This window comes from Equus quagga, chromosome 11 (genome assembly GCF_021613505.1).
Source record: "Equus quagga isolate Etosha38 chromosome 11, UCLA_HA_Equagga_1.0, whole genome shotgun sequence".
In the NCBI taxonomy this organism is placed as follows: domain Eukaryota; kingdom Metazoa; phylum Chordata; class Mammalia; order Perissodactyla; family Equidae; genus Equus; species Equus quagga.
Window position 1 is genome coordinate 64,368,590 of NC_060277.1, and position 16,353 is coordinate 64,384,942.

General features: G+C 51.0%; 1 protein-coding gene across 11 annotated transcripts in view; it reads left to right on the top strand.

Annotated features, from left to right (window-relative positions):
- The window catches only part of GAS7 (growth arrest specific 7), a 218,192-nt gene that overhangs the window by 158,152 nt on the left and 43,687 nt on the right, over positions 1 to 16,353 (top strand). For all 11 annotated transcript variants that reach the window (XM_046674952.1, XM_046674962.1, XM_046674957.1 and 8 more), the window contains exons 3-4: positions 414 to 494; positions 11,365 to 11,450. In XM_046674952.1, the coding sequence (XP_046530908.1) occupies positions 414 to 494; positions 11,365 to 11,450 (167 nt within the window). The remainder of the gene's footprint in view (positions 1 to 413; positions 495 to 11,364; positions 11,451 to 16,353) is intronic.

Here is a 16,353-nt window from a genome sequence, read left to right on the forward strand (position 1 = left end):
GGCTTTGGAGTTTCAGGGGACAGTGGGCATTCGGGGAGAAATGCCCACTTGGTAGCTAGGGTTCCAGGACTAGAGACAGAGGTGGAGGTGCGTGCATTAGCAGCCTTGGGGGATAAGAGAGGGACTTTTGGTATGTTTTAGAGGATCCCAGCCGGAAGGCAAGCTCCTTCTGGTGCCAGCTGCCTGGAGAAGGGTCCCCAGCAGAGAGAAGGCCCTGTCGTCACGAGAGGCAGGAAGGGAGTTGGGTGTGGGAACAGAAAGCAGGCTCCCACGTGCGTCCCGGGGTTGGGGAGGGAGGACCGGCCAAGTCTCTGTTTTTCCCAGCTTTGACCATCTAGTTCTGCTCTGTGGCACTCGGAGCTTCTGCCCTATGAAATTCTCAAAGCAACTGTGTTTTTTCTTTCTTTGACCAGAGACCACCTGGGAGCGTCCCGGCAGTTCTCCTGGGATTCCGGCCAGCCCCGGCCCTCACAGGAGCTCTCTGCCTCCGACAGGTACTGTCCACTCACTACTTTGGGGCATCGGGGAGGGGCCACACACCCACCTTCGTCGGAAAGGCCGGGACTCTGGATCCCGGAGTCTGAAACCTGGCTGGGGACCTACGGGCCAGACCCAGACAGGGGTCCCGTGGCCTGTTGCCACGCAGGATGGTGGCCGTCTGGCAGTGCCAGCAGCAGTGCTGGCAGACTCACCCTCACCCCCGCCGCTCAGGTGGTCAGGGAGGTGAGGCAGCTGGGTGAGGTGAGGTGCAGGGCTCTGCCCGGCCTGCCAGTGCAGGGACCCCCAGTGGGGGCAGAACCGCTCCACACGGTTCCCAGGGGCATCGAGGAGTAGAACTTTAAGGAGGCAGGTTTTTGCAGGGCAACTTTCAAACAGAACATTCTGAAAGGGAAGTGAGTTCTTGGGAGGAGATGAGTTCTCTGTCTGCAAAGGTAATCAAGTGCGGGGGATCAAGGTATATTTTCTTGTCATAGGTGGGAGGTTGGTTACTCTCAGGAGATGTCTAGTTCTGAGATCCCAGGAGGCAGATTGCAGGACACGCCAGCAGGGAGAACAGCTTCTGACTTCTCGTGGTTTAGGCCTTGTTTTAAATGTCACATCCTCCGGGAAGCCTTCCCTGACCACTCAATTTAGAGCCCTTGCTCATGACTCTGGATGCCACCAGCGTGCCGTTTCATTGCCCTCAGAGTACTTCTTCCTGTGGGTTGTTGCTCTCCCACACTGGACTCTCAGCTCCCTGAGGGTGGGGACTGTCCCTTTCCTTTGGAATCCTTGTGGAATCCTCAGTCCCGAAACAGAGCCTGGACTCCACGTTGAGTGAATTCACAGATGTCTCCACGATCAGATGGTGCGTGAGCCCCGTTTGTTGGTTTTCCACTTAAGGTGTCAACCTGGAGGGCAAGCCTGGAAGTTGGGGTTGCATCCCAGAATTTAGACATTTATAGCTTTGAAAATGTGGCAGATGGTTGTAGCTGGACAGAGTGGGGTGGGGCAGCAGCAGCATCCTCAGCTCACGGGGAGGAGAAAGGAGGGTGGGGAGAGCCTCCGTGACCATCGTGGACACGTGTTTACCTAACACCTCACAGGTCACCAGGGGAAGAGCTAAAGACGGTCACAGGACCCTCGAACCCTGGTTCTGGGGGAGGGCGGGGAACACAGAGAGACTGGGCCAGACCCCCACCTTTTGTTGTGGGGAGTCTTTACATTGTCTGCCATGGATGCATTCAGAAATCAAAGTACGGTCAAAGTATGTTATTTAGGGATATGAAAGCTGCCAGCTGAAGAACTCAGAACCGCAAAGGTGGGAAAACAGACCTGGAGGATCAGCTGAGCTGTGGGAGACGGCGTGGGTGGGTGCTTCCTACTGAAAGTTCTTCTAGGCTTCTAAAATGTTCTTATTTATGTTTTATTTTATTTTTTTTGGTGAGGATGATTGGCCCTGAGCTAACATCTGTGCCAGTATTCCTCTATTTTGTTTGTGGGTCTCTGCCACAGCATGTCCACTGACGAGTGGTGTGGTTCTGCCCCCAGGAACTGAACCCTGGCTGCCGAAGCAGAGCACACCGAACTTAACCACCCGGCCACGGGACTGGCTCTATATTGTATTTTCTTAGTTAAATTTTTTAAAGAAGAAGGAGCGCCTGAGGGCCAGGGTAGTGGGGCATTTATTCCTGGTTTCCAGGAATGGGGTGAGTGCTCCACGCTCAGACCGAGTCCCCAGACTTGGGCCCGTCCAGCCTCCCTAGCTGCCGTGTGACATTGGGCAGTGCCGGGCACGCTGCCTTGCCTTTCGTTGTTGTTCTTGTGCTTTTTCACAATAGAAAGACCAGCGTGCATGATGTGAGGCGGTCCTGTACCCGGGCTGGCTCTAGCTGTCTTTTCCGGCCAGAGTGGTCCCCAGAGCAGGACGGGGCAGCAGCTCGGTCAGGGGGAGGCTTGGGTGTATGGAGGTGACAGGTGAACAGCTGCACCTGCTGCCTGGGCTGATCAGAGGACTTGCCCTTTGAGCCAGTGGGGTCACCTCTCCAAAGCCAGCTCTCCCTGGCGCCGTCCCCAGCAGCATCCTGTCCCCTCTCCACTGTTTGTGGGGGGCCATCCCCCAGAGGAGGGATGGGAGGAGCTGGCTCAGGCCCCCTGGCCCAGAGGGCTTGGTGTGACAGATTCCTGCCTTCAACAAGTACAGCAAGAGGCCTGTCCACCCAGCGCTGAGCTGGGCTGGGGCGCGGAGGGGGTCAGAGCCGTGATGGGCACAGCCAAGGCATTAGACAGAGTGTGTGGACCCTGACTTTCCCTCCTCTGCCCCCACCGCAGGGGCCCAGGGCACCAGTGTCCCACATCCATGGGCTCCTAGGTCTGTCAAGATGTCTGCCAAAAAGGGCTCCATGGTCAAATGCAGCTGGACCCCCTGCCTCCTCCGTTCCCCTTTGAGATTCTACATGTACATCAGCCTTCCAGAGGCTCAGAGGGGGCTGCCGTGAAGACACCTGTTGACTGGGAGCTGCCACCCTTCCGCTGGTCTGCTGTGTACACACGTGCTCGTTATGCTGCCTGGCTGCAGTTGCAGAGGCCCTTAGCTCTGGGTGATTCTCCTACTAGGGGACATTGGGCCAAGTATGGAGACATTGTTGGCTGTCACATTCCAGGGAGGTGCTCCTGGTGTCTGGTGAGTGGAGGCCCGGGATGCTGCTCACTGTCCTACGGTGCACAGCACAGCCCACCCCACAAAGACCGTCCAGCCCGAGTGTCAGTGGCGCTGGGTGGAGAAACTCAGAACATCAGGTCAGTACTGTTCTGGGGGCCACTGGACGGCCAACCTGGCTCGTCAAAATGAGAAGCAGCAGCAAAACACGCAGGACCCTGGCTCTTTGATTCTAAGACCTGCCTTTTGTTTTCGCCCACATTTTTAATATCTTGGAAATTAGGTGCATCCTATAATCAATGGTGTACCCTAGTTTAATTGGAAGCATCTGTTTTTCTTTCTTAGTGGTACTTGAAATAAGGGTGCCTCTACTAGCCAGTGACGTCTTGGATTTGAGAAATTGCGGCTCGTTGGCCTGGGGCCTTGGGCGCACTGCTTCTGGCCTCACTTTGCCCGCCTACCAGTTGAGGGCTGGGAGGAGGACCGCACCGAGTCCTGTCCAGTCTCTGTGGTTTGTGGTTCACGATGCTCTCCATCCTGGGGCATGAATGTGCGTCAACAGCCCATCCGCACCCTGGGATGGAAGGGAAGAGAACCCACCAGGGAGGCTATTGCATCTGGGATGTTCTGACATCTTCCTTTCTAGTTTTTTAATTAGATCTCATACCTGAAGAAGAAAATAGCAGCCACATTGGTATTTCTTTCTGCCGGGGGCGCTGGATTTTTCCCAGCCCTGCTCTCATTCGCTTTTACAGGCAGCTTTCAGGACGTGGGGTTCTATAACAGGGAGAGGACTAGACTCAGTGAGGACGTGAGGTTGCTTCAGATCTTGGCTGTCCCCAGCCTCACGCTCCAGGGTTGTTGACTGCTCTCCTGGAGACCACTCAGGCCCTGGATCTCAGCCCCTTTTGTTCAGCTCGTGCTCCTGCAAAGCAGGAGAGATGGAGTTTCAAACCTTTCATTCAAGAAATATGCCAGAGGTTGCTCTTGGTAGAGGGGGTACAGCCATAGACAGGCCAGACCTGTGGTCCCTGCTCCCAGGAACCTACATTCTAGTGGGGGAGTTGGACAAACAAGAAAACATGAAGTATGTCAGATATACCTTGCATGTTCTAACGCAAGGGATTAAAGTAGGGCAGTGTGACAGAGAGCGTGACAGGGGAGTCAGGGATGGCCTGAGTGAGGAAGTGGCATTTAGGTCAGGCTTTAATGAAAGTAAGAAAACGGATATGTATGTGGGGTGGTGATGTAGGTTTCTAGGCCAGGAAGCAGCTAGTGCAAAGACCCTGGGGCAGGAGTGACCTTGGCATATTTGAGACCACAAAGCAGGCCCTTGTGGCTGTAGGGTGGGGCACAAGGGGGAGAGTGGTAGGTGATGGGTGGTTGGAGGGGGCGGTCAGCTGGGGTGGCACCTGTCCAGCTCCCCAGTCCGGAGGCAGGTCTTGAGGTTTCATTCTGAGCGTGATGGTTGGAGCTGGGGGTTAGAGCAAAATGCAGTGGAGGTGTCTTGTCCTCCTGATAACTCCTTGAAGCAACCAGGTGGCACTTGGCTCTGTTGACTGCTGTCGGTTAGCAGTGGTGGGGGTTGGGGGGGAGTTACCTCCGAGAGGGCCCGGGGTGTGGGCGAGGGCAGTGTGGAGAACTCAGCCACGTTCATTGACCGCAAACATTGCATGTGGTCACTCCTTGAAGAACATGGAAGAACCACAGCTTAACCCAGCCAAGCCCAGGCAGGGGCGAGGAAGGCCCTGGGGCTCAGTTTTACTTTCGTGTTGTCGCTCCTTGAGCTCTGGGAGAGGGTGTGAAGGGCCACCACGGTCAGGGCTGGCTCTTTCTTCTTAATGCAGGTTTGTGGGATTCCAGAGGCCCAGCAGCCAGGTCACCAGCTGGGGAGAGAGTTCTGGAAATACGCCCAGGGTCCCCCCTAAATTGGACATTGGGTGCCTATTGGGGTCAGCACTGGGCCGGGGGACTTTTCCTGTGTGGCTCCCTCTGATGTCACCAGAGTTAGGGGAGCATGTGCATTTGACAGCTTTACCAGAGGCGTTTAATGCTGGGCTTTCTGGGGGAGGACCCTGTAAGTAAAGTTCAAACGTGAACAGAATACCTGAGGCTCTATTCGGCGACTGTGGCAAATATTGACAATCATCTTTGGGCTGGTTTAATATGCAGGGTGGAAGTAATGACTTAGAGAAACAGAAATAGTATCAGTGAGACGGCAAGAAAATGTGAGTGAAAAATGAGGTTCTGGGCGTGTCGGGTATGAGTCATGGGGTAGAATGAATGACAGTGTGTTTATTTATATTTACGTCCCTTCCCAGTACAGAGCAGTGCTGTCCTGTAGAGTTTTCTGTGATAATGGAAATGTTCTGTATCTACACTCTCTCTAATACAGTAGCCGCTAGCCACACGTGGCCAATGAGTTCTCGAAATGTGTCTAGTGTACCTGAAGAACTGAGTTTTTAATTTAACTTAATTTAACAATTTTTTTTATTTTGGGGCAATTTTAGGTTTGCAGAAAAATTGTAAAGACAGTGCAGAGTTTGGCTGTACTCTTTACTCAGTTTCCCCTGATGTTAATGTCTCACGTAACCCTGATTCATTTGTTCGAACTAAGAAATTCATGTTGTACATTATCATTCACTAAACTAGATTTTGTTCAATTTCACCAATTTTTCCAGTATTGCCCTTTTTCTGTTCCAGGATCCAGTCCTGGATACCATATTGCGTTTAGATTTTATTTAACTTGTCAGAATTTAAGTAGGCAGCTGTGACTAGCGGCTCCCCCGTGAGACGGGGCAGGCAGCTGTAGAGAGCGAACTCTGGCCGAGCAGTGAGCTTGCATTTGTGTTTCTCTTGGGGATGGAGGAAATCTCCCTTTTACTGCATTACCCTGGCTCGGGGAGGGTGTCAGGGAAGCTGGGTGCAGGCTCTGGCTTTGCCATGCTTGGAGAAGCAGTCTGCCTGCAGGCCTGGGGAGCCAGATCACAGCGGGGTGAGTGAGTTCCGCTGCAGATCAGGGGCGCCTGCCCTCGAGCCTGTGGGGCCAGCCAGGAGTGTGTGCAGACCTCTGTGCGTCCCCTGAGAAAGGGGCTCCAGAACCCAAGGCCTTACCCACGGCCGCACTGTCTTCTCTGGGTCAGGAAACCCTGAAGAGCTGTTCTGCCCCACGAAGGAGCAGCATGGGGCCCTTGCAGAGTTAGCAAGCAGCCAGGCGCAGGGGCCCCGTGGCCCTCCTCTACACCTCGCCTCGGCTTCAGGGAAGGCCCGGGGGCCGGGGGCGGTTTCTGTAGAAGCCTCGTTCTTGTCAGCTGAGGCCCCAAGGGAACCTCCCCGAGGCCTGTTGAAGCTTTGATGCCCTGGAGAATGGCCCCAGGGTTTCAACCGTTCACACGCACACAGATGAGTGTATTGTGAGTTCTCTTTTGGGGAACACAGTTTACATCTTAACAACCAGGGGAGACGCCGGACCAGGAGGTCAGACAGAAATTTCCAGGCTAGAAGGCTGTAATGTAAACCTGCCCCCACAAGCAGACCTGCATAGACGCTGCGTGCTCCCGAGAAGGCGGCTGTGACGATAGGAGAGCACCCTTCCGAGGCCCTCGGGGGGCCTTGCAGGGAGAGGCAGGGGTGTGTCTGCTGTGCCTTCAGAGATGCCGAGCACCAGCCAGCTCTGTCCGGAGTTGGCCGCGGTTTGTTTGACTTCAAAACCTGCCTTCCCGCAGCCACAGCTGTGTTTCCCAAAGTGGATTCCATGGTGTTCCTGCTTTTCTGCCCCAAATGGGTCCTGTGTCCCTAGGCCATACCGCACACAGTTGCCTTGTTTGAGACTCACAGAGCACTTCAACTATTTTTAAAGGCTTCCTGTAAGCAAAGCGGTTTAAATCTGAATGATGGGGGAATTCGTCCCAAATTCGGGATCATAAGATCCCACCCTTTGCCTTCGCTGCTTAACACTTGTGACAAACGTCAGCACAACTGGGGCTGTGTGTCACACGCCTGGGGAAGGTCACATTCTACCCTGTTGAGTGTGTGACGGGAGGGAGGTGGAGGGTTTCAGGAACAAGGCCTCCGGGCTGCCAGATTTCTTAACCTTGAGGGGAAGTTCCTGTGTTCACTCCGGAGAGAAGGGAGATGGCAGAAGTGGGGTGTCCAGGGCTGGTGTTCTTGTCTGGAGGGGTACGTGTACCCTTTGGGGTTCCTAAGGGAACAGGCTCCTGGACAGCGGGCCTTGGGGTCTGGAACTTTTCCGAGGGGGGCTGGAGCTGGGAAGTGAGAGCAGAGCTTCTGGAAAGGTGAATCCTGCGCAGCAGGTGTTGCTGCCTCTACTCTGTTGCTTTGTCTCTCTCGACAGCTCTTTCTGTGATCCATCTTTTCCCTGTTTTATCCGCTCCTCCACCTTCTAAGACCCCCTCCTCCTTTCTAAACAAATATCTGTCCCCTCCTCGCATTAGGCATCTCCCAAGCCGTCTCTTTGTCTGTCTGTCTAACCACCCATGAAGAGGAATGAGATGTGTGCCTGCGTGTGTTTAAATGTGTATTGGACGTTTCTAAAGTTACTACAGAGAGCTTTTTGTTCCCTTTTCTTATCTTAAAAACAGCTGAACTTGGCATTTTATGTTTTTTTTCTTGTATCCACACTGAGTTATGTTTCTTATGGTTATGAGTGATCCTTGACCAATTGTATCTTATTTTTCTCCCCGGGACATGGGAGGCCTCGACAACACCCACTTTGGGCCTGGTCTGCATCTTGCCCCTGGGGACCTGGGAGCCCAGAGGGCAGGAGTGCCCGTCGGGAGCGCTCGCGGGTGTGCCCTGGCGGCCGGGTCTCCGTGGATGGCCTCTCTGACGGTGCCTGGGACTTTTGGAGGAATAGGCAAGACGGGGCGTCCGAGGAGCGCTGCTGCATGGGGAGAGATGGTTGGAGGGAAAATTATTTTTCCTTTCCCAGTAATTGTTTTGACATGAGCGGTAATTAGCCAACAGCTGACAGACCAGAACTGAAGCGAGAACAAGAGAATGGATTAGGGGACAAAGCCCCTGCGTTAGACAGCTCGCAGCTGCCCTCAGCGTGGCGGGCTGAGAGCTGGGGAGGCTGAAAGCAGGAGATAGAGCGTGGTGTATTAAGGGTCACTTCTGAGGTGCCATGAAGGGACCAAGTCGGGGTCAGAAGGGCAGCCTCTGCCCTCGAGGAATTGGGGGCAACCTCGATTTACAGGGATCAACACCATCAAAAGTGGCAGCTGATTCCAAAGTGGGGCCTGCTCAGGTGCAAACTTACCTGTCTCCTTGTTGGAGTCAAACTGCACTGGGGTCCGTTTTTGTTGGTGGTGGTAGACTTGAGACCAGGGTGACGCTGGCTTTGTGTTACAAACTGGGAACCTTACCTCGTGTCCCCGTGCTCTGGTGCACTTCGTGCCTGGGTATATCTTTGTTGAGAGTTTGAACGACTTTGCCTGTATAACCGTCTGGGTCCAGTGCCTTTTGGAGGGAGGTCATTTTTTCAGAGGTTTCACTCGTTTTGGTGTTTCTAGTATCCTTTGAACCTATTTGATAACTTAAATCTTATGAAAGGTTTTGCATTTATTAGCATTAAAAAAATCGGTGTTGTGCTTATGTTTTCTTTCTAATTCTCAATACTGAGCATTTGTGCTTGTCTCAGTCTCAAATTAGCCTGATCTGTGTTTTTATTGTTGTGATCAACCCCCCCTCCCGCAAACACACACAGAGAACCAGCCAGGGTTGCTGAGATTATCCTGCCTGCTAACTCATTAATTCCTATTGCCATATTTATATCCCTTTCTTGTGTTTTCCTTTCATTTATTTTATTGGCTTAAATTTTTTTTTAATTCTAAAGTCAAATGTTTAGTCCATTTATTTTTACTCCCTTGGCTTTGATAGTGAAATAATTAAGGCTATGAATTTTCCTTCAACTATATAATTCAGGCCTTATCCAATTGTTTTGATATGTTTTTCCTCATTATTTTGTAAATATTGTGTGATTATGGTTTTCAATTCTTCGACCAGAGATTGAGGGCATTTTCTTAAATTTCCAAATGTTTGGGAGTTGGGGCAATGGGGACCTTGTATATTTGATCTTTCATTATTAATATCTACTTTTATTGCTTTCTGGTCAAAGAATGTAGCTTGTGTTATTTATGTCTTTTGCAATTTATTGATATTTTATTGTGGCTTAAATATGCCCAACTTTTTCTTTTTTTTTTTTTAATGTTCCGTGGCTTCTTGGCAAAAGATATCATCATTGTTTGTAGGATATGATGTTTAATACATTTAGTTCAATCATCCTTTTAAATTAAATTACTGAGATAGTCCACATCCTCAGTTTTGTCCAGCAATCAGCTGTGGACTGAAAGCAGCGCCTTAAGGTCTCCTCCTGCCGTCTTTAGATTCTCCAGCATTTGTGTTGTATCCATTGCAGTGCTATGCCACTTGATAAGTAAAATTTCTCGAATGTTATGCCTTCATTGTGAGTGCTATTTATCATCAGTCTAATTTCCTTCCTGGCATATCTACATTCTCCTCAGCCCCCTCAGTATTCTCCGATGCTCTTGGAATGTTGGTCCCCCCTCTTTAGCTAGAAGACATGTGGATAGTATCTGCATTTGATCAGCTGCCTGGGGGGTGTGAGTATAGACCAGGACTGTGGCTGGCCACATGGGGTTAATTTGTTGTTTCTAGCTGCTTCCTCAAGCCACTGCACTGGGGGCCAGCTCTGTGCCTCGGTTCCTGTTGTCTTAGTGTTATCTGTGCCCACCCTTCTTCTGGAGCACTGGGCCAACCCCGAAGATCAGGGAGAAGCTGAGCTGCCCGCAGGAACCTGTGGAGTGTGGTTCTGCTTGCAGGTGGCCCTGGATTTTTTGCTGCAAGTGGTGGAGAATGAGGGACATCCCCAGCATGAAAAGGGTCCTACATGGGGTGGCCTTCATCACTCCATTGCTTGTCTCCAGCACTTTCCACTCCAGATGAGTAGGTTTTAGTGACTTTGAGGCATGCTCTCCTTCGCTGCCTGCCACACTGCAGAGCTCTCTCAACAAGAGCCATGAGTGGGACATCAATTTGCGTCTTGCTCCAGCCCGACCTGCATGGTATATATGTTGCAGCCATCCCTCCAAGCCTGGGGCACGAGGAAGACAGCCTTCCCAATCTCCGGAGATCGTGCAGGCATAGGGTTCAAGGTGACCGGATTCAGGAACAGAGTAGTGACCTTCCTTCTCTCCATCCGTCCCCTCTGTTGTCATGCAGTACTTTCTAATTTACAGATCCTTTTTGTAAGTGTTGTCTTGTTTGATTTTGGAGACTAGGTAGAATCATCCCCATTTTACAGGTACAGAAGCTGAGGCTCAGTGAGGAGGCACGTAGGCTCCCGAAGTTCACATAGCTGTGTCCGTGAGCGGGCAGCACCACCTCTGGGGACTGAGTCTGCATGGGCCACCGTGTGTATCTGTGATGTCAGGAGCATGCAGCGGTGCTGGGGGCTTCAAATTGGCCACGATGGGAGTATTTATGCCACAGAAATTGGCAAATGCTACAAACCAGGGCTCCTCCATCCCTGCCACGGAAAGCAGGCTTATCGGCACACCTGAGGAGCATGAGTGAGGGTCATAAAGATGGAATTTCAGAGCCTTGAATTTTTTTTTTTTTAACTTTAGAAAAAACTATGACTCAAGAAGGATATCATCTGACCACTTGGCTATTAATTGGCAAAGGCAAATTTCGTGGAAACCAGTAAAACCAGTCCTCTTTCCATTATACCCACATAGGGTGAGGGTGGAGAAGGCCCTCAGAGAGAAGGTGCTCCAGAGGAATTGCAGGAAGGCGGTGGCGGGGCCTGCTGACTCTAGAGAGACTGGACCCTTGACCAGCCCCGGTGACTACAGCTGATGCGGCATTTTTGGCCCTGGCCGTTGGGCTGTAGTGACCTCGCCTCCTATGAAGCACATTTCTTTTCCTGTCTGGTTCAAAAAGCAACTTGGTCCCCCTTGAGTTCAATAACTGGGTTCTGGGGATTAGAGAGATGTTCTCAACCCCTTTCCAGCTCTGCAGATACTGGTAAGATCCCAAGAGGTGCTCCCAGCCTTGCAAGACCTCTCAGAGGCAGGCCCGGAGGTGGGAGAAGGGGCTGTGTTTGCAGAAAGTTGGAGGTCCCCAGCGCCACCCCCCCCCACGGCCACTGTGGCATCTGAGCAGTGTTTCTGTCCCCGCAGTGAATGGATACCACGCATCAGGGACCCCAGCGCACCCTCCCGAGACTGCCCACATGAGTGTCCGAAAATCCACCGGTGATTCCCAGGTAAGGGGTCCTGTTACGGGAGGTAGGGGGAGCTGTGTATGCAGGCCCAAGGAGAGGGGTCATTAAGACAAGGACATGACGGGAGTCCAGGTGGCTACAGCCCAGTTCTGCCCTGAGTAGAAAGTGCTTGGTATATCTGGGCCATTCCAGTGTACTGTGACTGGGGGAAGGGGCAGTTGTCACTTGTTGATTTCTCCAGAAGTCGAGGGCAGTTTGGAGTGGCTCATGGTGGTAGGATAGGAACTGTTGCTGGAGCAGGGGGCTTCATCCTGCTGTCTGGATTCCTGAGACGTAGAGTCCAGATCTTCCATCACTTTAGGAATATGGATGCAATGGGCCATTTTCCTTTTCTACGTGCCCCTCCCCCACCCCAGACTTCACCCAGGGTGGCATTTTGTAAAATGTTTTACCATATTTAATAATCTAGCATAGAGGCAGTGACAGGACGGGAAGAAATGGGAGTATGTTTTAAGATTCCCAGTCTGCTTTTGCATTTGTCATCTCAGCTGACGCTTGTGCAAACGCCTGCGGTATGTGTCAGTACTGGTGTTACAGGTGAGGTCACTGAGCCTCAGACTGGTTGAGTGGCTTGTGCAGGTTGACCTGATTACTAAGTGGTCAGACTGGCCCTTGATGACAAGCCCTGTGGTTCTAAGTTGCGTTAAACTTCGTCTAAAAAACTAAAGACTAGTCTTATTTATAGTCTACCCATAGACTATCAAGAAGATGTTCTTGATGAAGCCTCGAAATTCTGCCAACCTCTTTCAGGAATTAAAATGCCAGGCTCCAAGGGTGGTGGTGATGATGATGCTGTTGCTGATAACAATAGTTGCTTGTCACCAACAACGGTGGGCACTCCGGTGCCAGTCACTGCAAGAATACCTTGCGATATGTTACTACAGTTACTGCAGGCTATAATGTGACACTTAGCTTTAAGTGCAGCTTAAGAGTGTTAATTTTCGGAAATGTAATTAACTTGTTCTCTTAGGAGGCTGAATGTTGGGCTCAGGTTCAGGTCAGTTAAAACTCTGGGAAAGAATTTGCATGTCTGAGTGGGCCAAGCCTTCTTACCTCTGAATTCCTTGAGCCTCTGGTTAAAATGCAGCTTCTGATTCAGGAGGTTTAGGGAGGGGCTGGAGGTTGTGTGTTTCCAGCCAGCCCCCAGGTAATACAAGTGCCGCTGGTCGGGGACCCCAGGGACCACACTTGAGCCTCGAGGCTCCAGGCATTGTCAGTAGTGCACAGCATGTGTGTGTCCTCTTCACGCCCCAGCTCGTGGCACACGTCGCTGCCCTGGCCTTGCGTGTTTCCTGCTGAGCCCCAAGTAGCCTTCTCAACACAGCCGCTCTCAGTCTGTTTGATTTGCCATCTGACTAGGGGTGTTTTTTTGAAGAGGTCAGCTGAAGTTCTGCTGTGATATAACGTAACTGAAAAAGCTGGTGCTACCCTGGGTATTGTCAGGAAGAATATTGGACCCCCTCCCCGCCCCCAATCATTTTTCTTTCCTTTCCTAATAGAACATGGTTCCCCCCACCCCGAAATATTGTGTAGTTGTTACACAACCATTTAAAACAAAATGTATACTGATGCAACCTTCTCAGAAGCCAGTTTGTGTGTACTCTAAGCCTTTGACCCAGGAATTTCCCTACTAGCCTCTGGTCTTGGAATATGTTCAGGGATCCTGATTTATGTGTGAAGCTATTGTTCAAGTATTATTTACAGCACAGTGGCATGGGACCCAACCTAACCATCCAGCAATAGGGGATGGGCAAAATGGACTTTGGCACTGACCGTCCGTCCAGCCAATGATATCATGCAGCCATTAAAAAGCTGCCTTCTGAGGAAAATTTAATGACTTGGGAAAATGTTCATAACATAATATCGAGTGGGAAAAGCAGAACACAAGCTGTGTACAGTCTTATTTGGGAGGAGGAAATCTATTCATATGTGATGATTAATGACTCGAAGAAAAATAAACCAGAACATCGATGGTAGTTGAGTCTGCATCTAAGACCATGGCGCTCTGTCGGGGGACATTTGGCAATGTCTGGAGACATGTGGTTGTCCCACTGGGCGGGGGTGCTACTGGCATCTAGTAGGCCAGGGATGTTACTGACCATCCCACAATGCTCAGGACAGCCTGCATCAACAAAGAATTGTCCAGTTCAAAAAGGTGAATGGCGCCGAGGTTGAGAAACCTTGGTTCCAAGACCGTGAGTAATTTTTCTTTTCTTTACGCTTTCCAGTATTTTTCAAATTTAATGAAATGAACACATTTTACTTTTATAGCAGGCAGATACAATAAGCGTTATTAAAACAAGAAGGTAGATGCAAGGCACTGGTCTTGGGGATTCCGGGAAGGAGAGCTCTAGAGACCCCAGGCCTGGGCGGGCACGACTGCTTCAGGACCGGCGGAGCTGAGCATAGTCTCCTTGGATGATAATGTTGAGAGTTGAGGTGTCATCAAAGTCACAGAAATAAATAACGCAGTCTGTGGAGAGAGCAAATATGCATTTCTTCACCAGTTCCTGGAACCGTAAGGTGGAATATTATCCTGTTAGGCCATGGAGGGATTTGTGAATCTGTGGAGCTGGCTTTCCACAAAGGTGCTGGAGGCCAGTTATAGAAATAGGTTAAGAAGGTCTGGTATTTACAGAGAGTGCTACCAACAATTGATCCCCAAAGTATATACAGCACTCTTCAGCGGGCATAGCATTTACTCACCCTGTCCCAGGCTGTCAGTTATAATTCATGGCAATTATGACTTAGTAGTATTTGAAGAATGGATGGATGGGTGGATGGATGGGTGGGTGGGTCAGGTGGCTTGCTCAGGGTTTGGTCAAAAAACCCTGTTGTGTTCCTCTTTGAGCCAGCTAATCAGGGAAATTAGAATGTTGGTGGAGGTGGGGAGTACATACCTAATCTTCATGGAAACCAGGATTGTGTCCCCACCGTGCCCCATCATGGGAGGACCGAGGGTTGGGTGCCCAGCAGCCCCTGGGGTGGCCGCCCTCTCCATTGCCCAGCCCTGGGAGACCTGGACGGCTGGGCACAGGTGGTGTGGTGATCTAGTGCCACCCAGTGGAGGTTTTCAAGTCTGCAGCCCTGGGGCGGGCTGCTTGGGTACTGGATAAATGGGGCCCACCTGATTGTGGGGCGCAGAGGGGCTGAAGGCTGACAGTCTCGCCAGCCTTTGCAGAAGCACATTCTAGCCTGTCCCCTGCCCGCCTGCCTGGGGCTGTGGTGGGAGCCCTCTGATCTCTGCCCAGGGACTGGGAAGGCAAGGGACCGACCTGCCCACCAGCGCCCAGGCCCTTTTGTGACCCATCTTTCAATTGTTCTGGCTTCCCGTGAACTTCCCCAGGAAGACACAGGAGAGAGGAAAGGGATTGTGACTAAGGGCTTAGAGACCTAAGGGGCCCATGGGAGAATGGAGTTTGAAGTGGACAAAGGGGTGAAATGCTAGGAGCTCATGTACTTAATGCCCCCCCACCCCCCGCCACAATTCAATAATACACGTTCTATTGAGTATCTACTTCTTGACCAGGCACTGAGTCACAGAAACAGCCCCTGCCTTGATGGGGGTTTATAGCTAACGCTGGAGAAAGACATGAGATAAATGGTTATTTTGTCCCAGCAGTGATAAGGGCTGGGGGACGTGCGTGCTATGCAGACCTGGCTGGGTGGTGGTGGAAATGTCAGTGACAGACTCTGTCAGGAAAGATACTTAAGCTAAGACTGGGAAGGTGAGCAAGGGTTTATCTTGGCAAAGAGGTGGGGGGGGTGGGGGTAGCACTCCAGGTGGAGGGAACACATACGTAGATGCTTGGAGGCAGGAAGGAGAGCAGTGATGTCAAAGAACCCGTAGAGGCCGAGTAGGGCTGTGGTTTATTAAATTAGCAGGTGTAGGGAGCCTGGAATATGAGGCTAGAGGAGTCTGCACGGGCCTCTTGGGAGGAGCTTGGGTTTTATTCTAACTGAGAAGCCATTGAGAGGTTTCATACTGGATCCCAAATGCCGAGGGGGTGGGACCAGACTGCTCACAGGGCAGGGAGACGGCGGGGAGAGGACATGCAGAGCGGGGCTTGCTGGATCAGTTGCAAATGACCCACTGCAGTCCACCAAGCACTGCCCTGTGCATCACTACCCTCGAGCGGTCCTCACCTCACGGTGACAGTACAGTGGCCCAGGTGGGGTTAGGAAAGCAGGCTGGGAGCGATTTGAAAAAAGGGAAGGAGAAAAACTTTCTAGAATCATAGGCACAGGAAATTTTAAAAAAAGCACTTTTATTATGGAGATTTGCAAATGTTTATAGAAATAGAAGGAATACTAAAATAAAGTACCATGGACCAATCGTGTAGCTTCAACAATTATTTGACCAATCTCATTTATACTCCCATTCCCAACCGCTAACCCCTGTCTCCCCAACTGGGTTATTTTAAAGCAAATTCTTGACATACGGTTTTAACTATAAATGTTTCAGAATGTGTCCCTGCGGGGGAAAGCATGAGCACAGTACCATTAGCACACTTGAGAAAATATTAGTTCAATAATATCATCTGATGTAGTGTATATACACACACAGACAATGGAGTACTACTCAGCCATAAAAAAGACAAAATGGTGCCGTTTGCAACAACATGGATGGTCCTTGAGAGTATTATGCTAAGCCAAATAAGTCAGATAGAGAAAGACAATTACCGTATGATTTCACTCATATGTGGAAGGTAAACACATAGACACAGAGAGCACATTAGTGGTTACCAGATGGGAAGGGGGTGAGTGGAGGATGAAGGGGGGTAAGGGACACATGTGTGTGGTGATGAATGGAAAGTAGACTTTTGGTCATGAACACAATGCAGTCTATACAGAAGCTGAAATATAATGTTGTACACCTGAAATT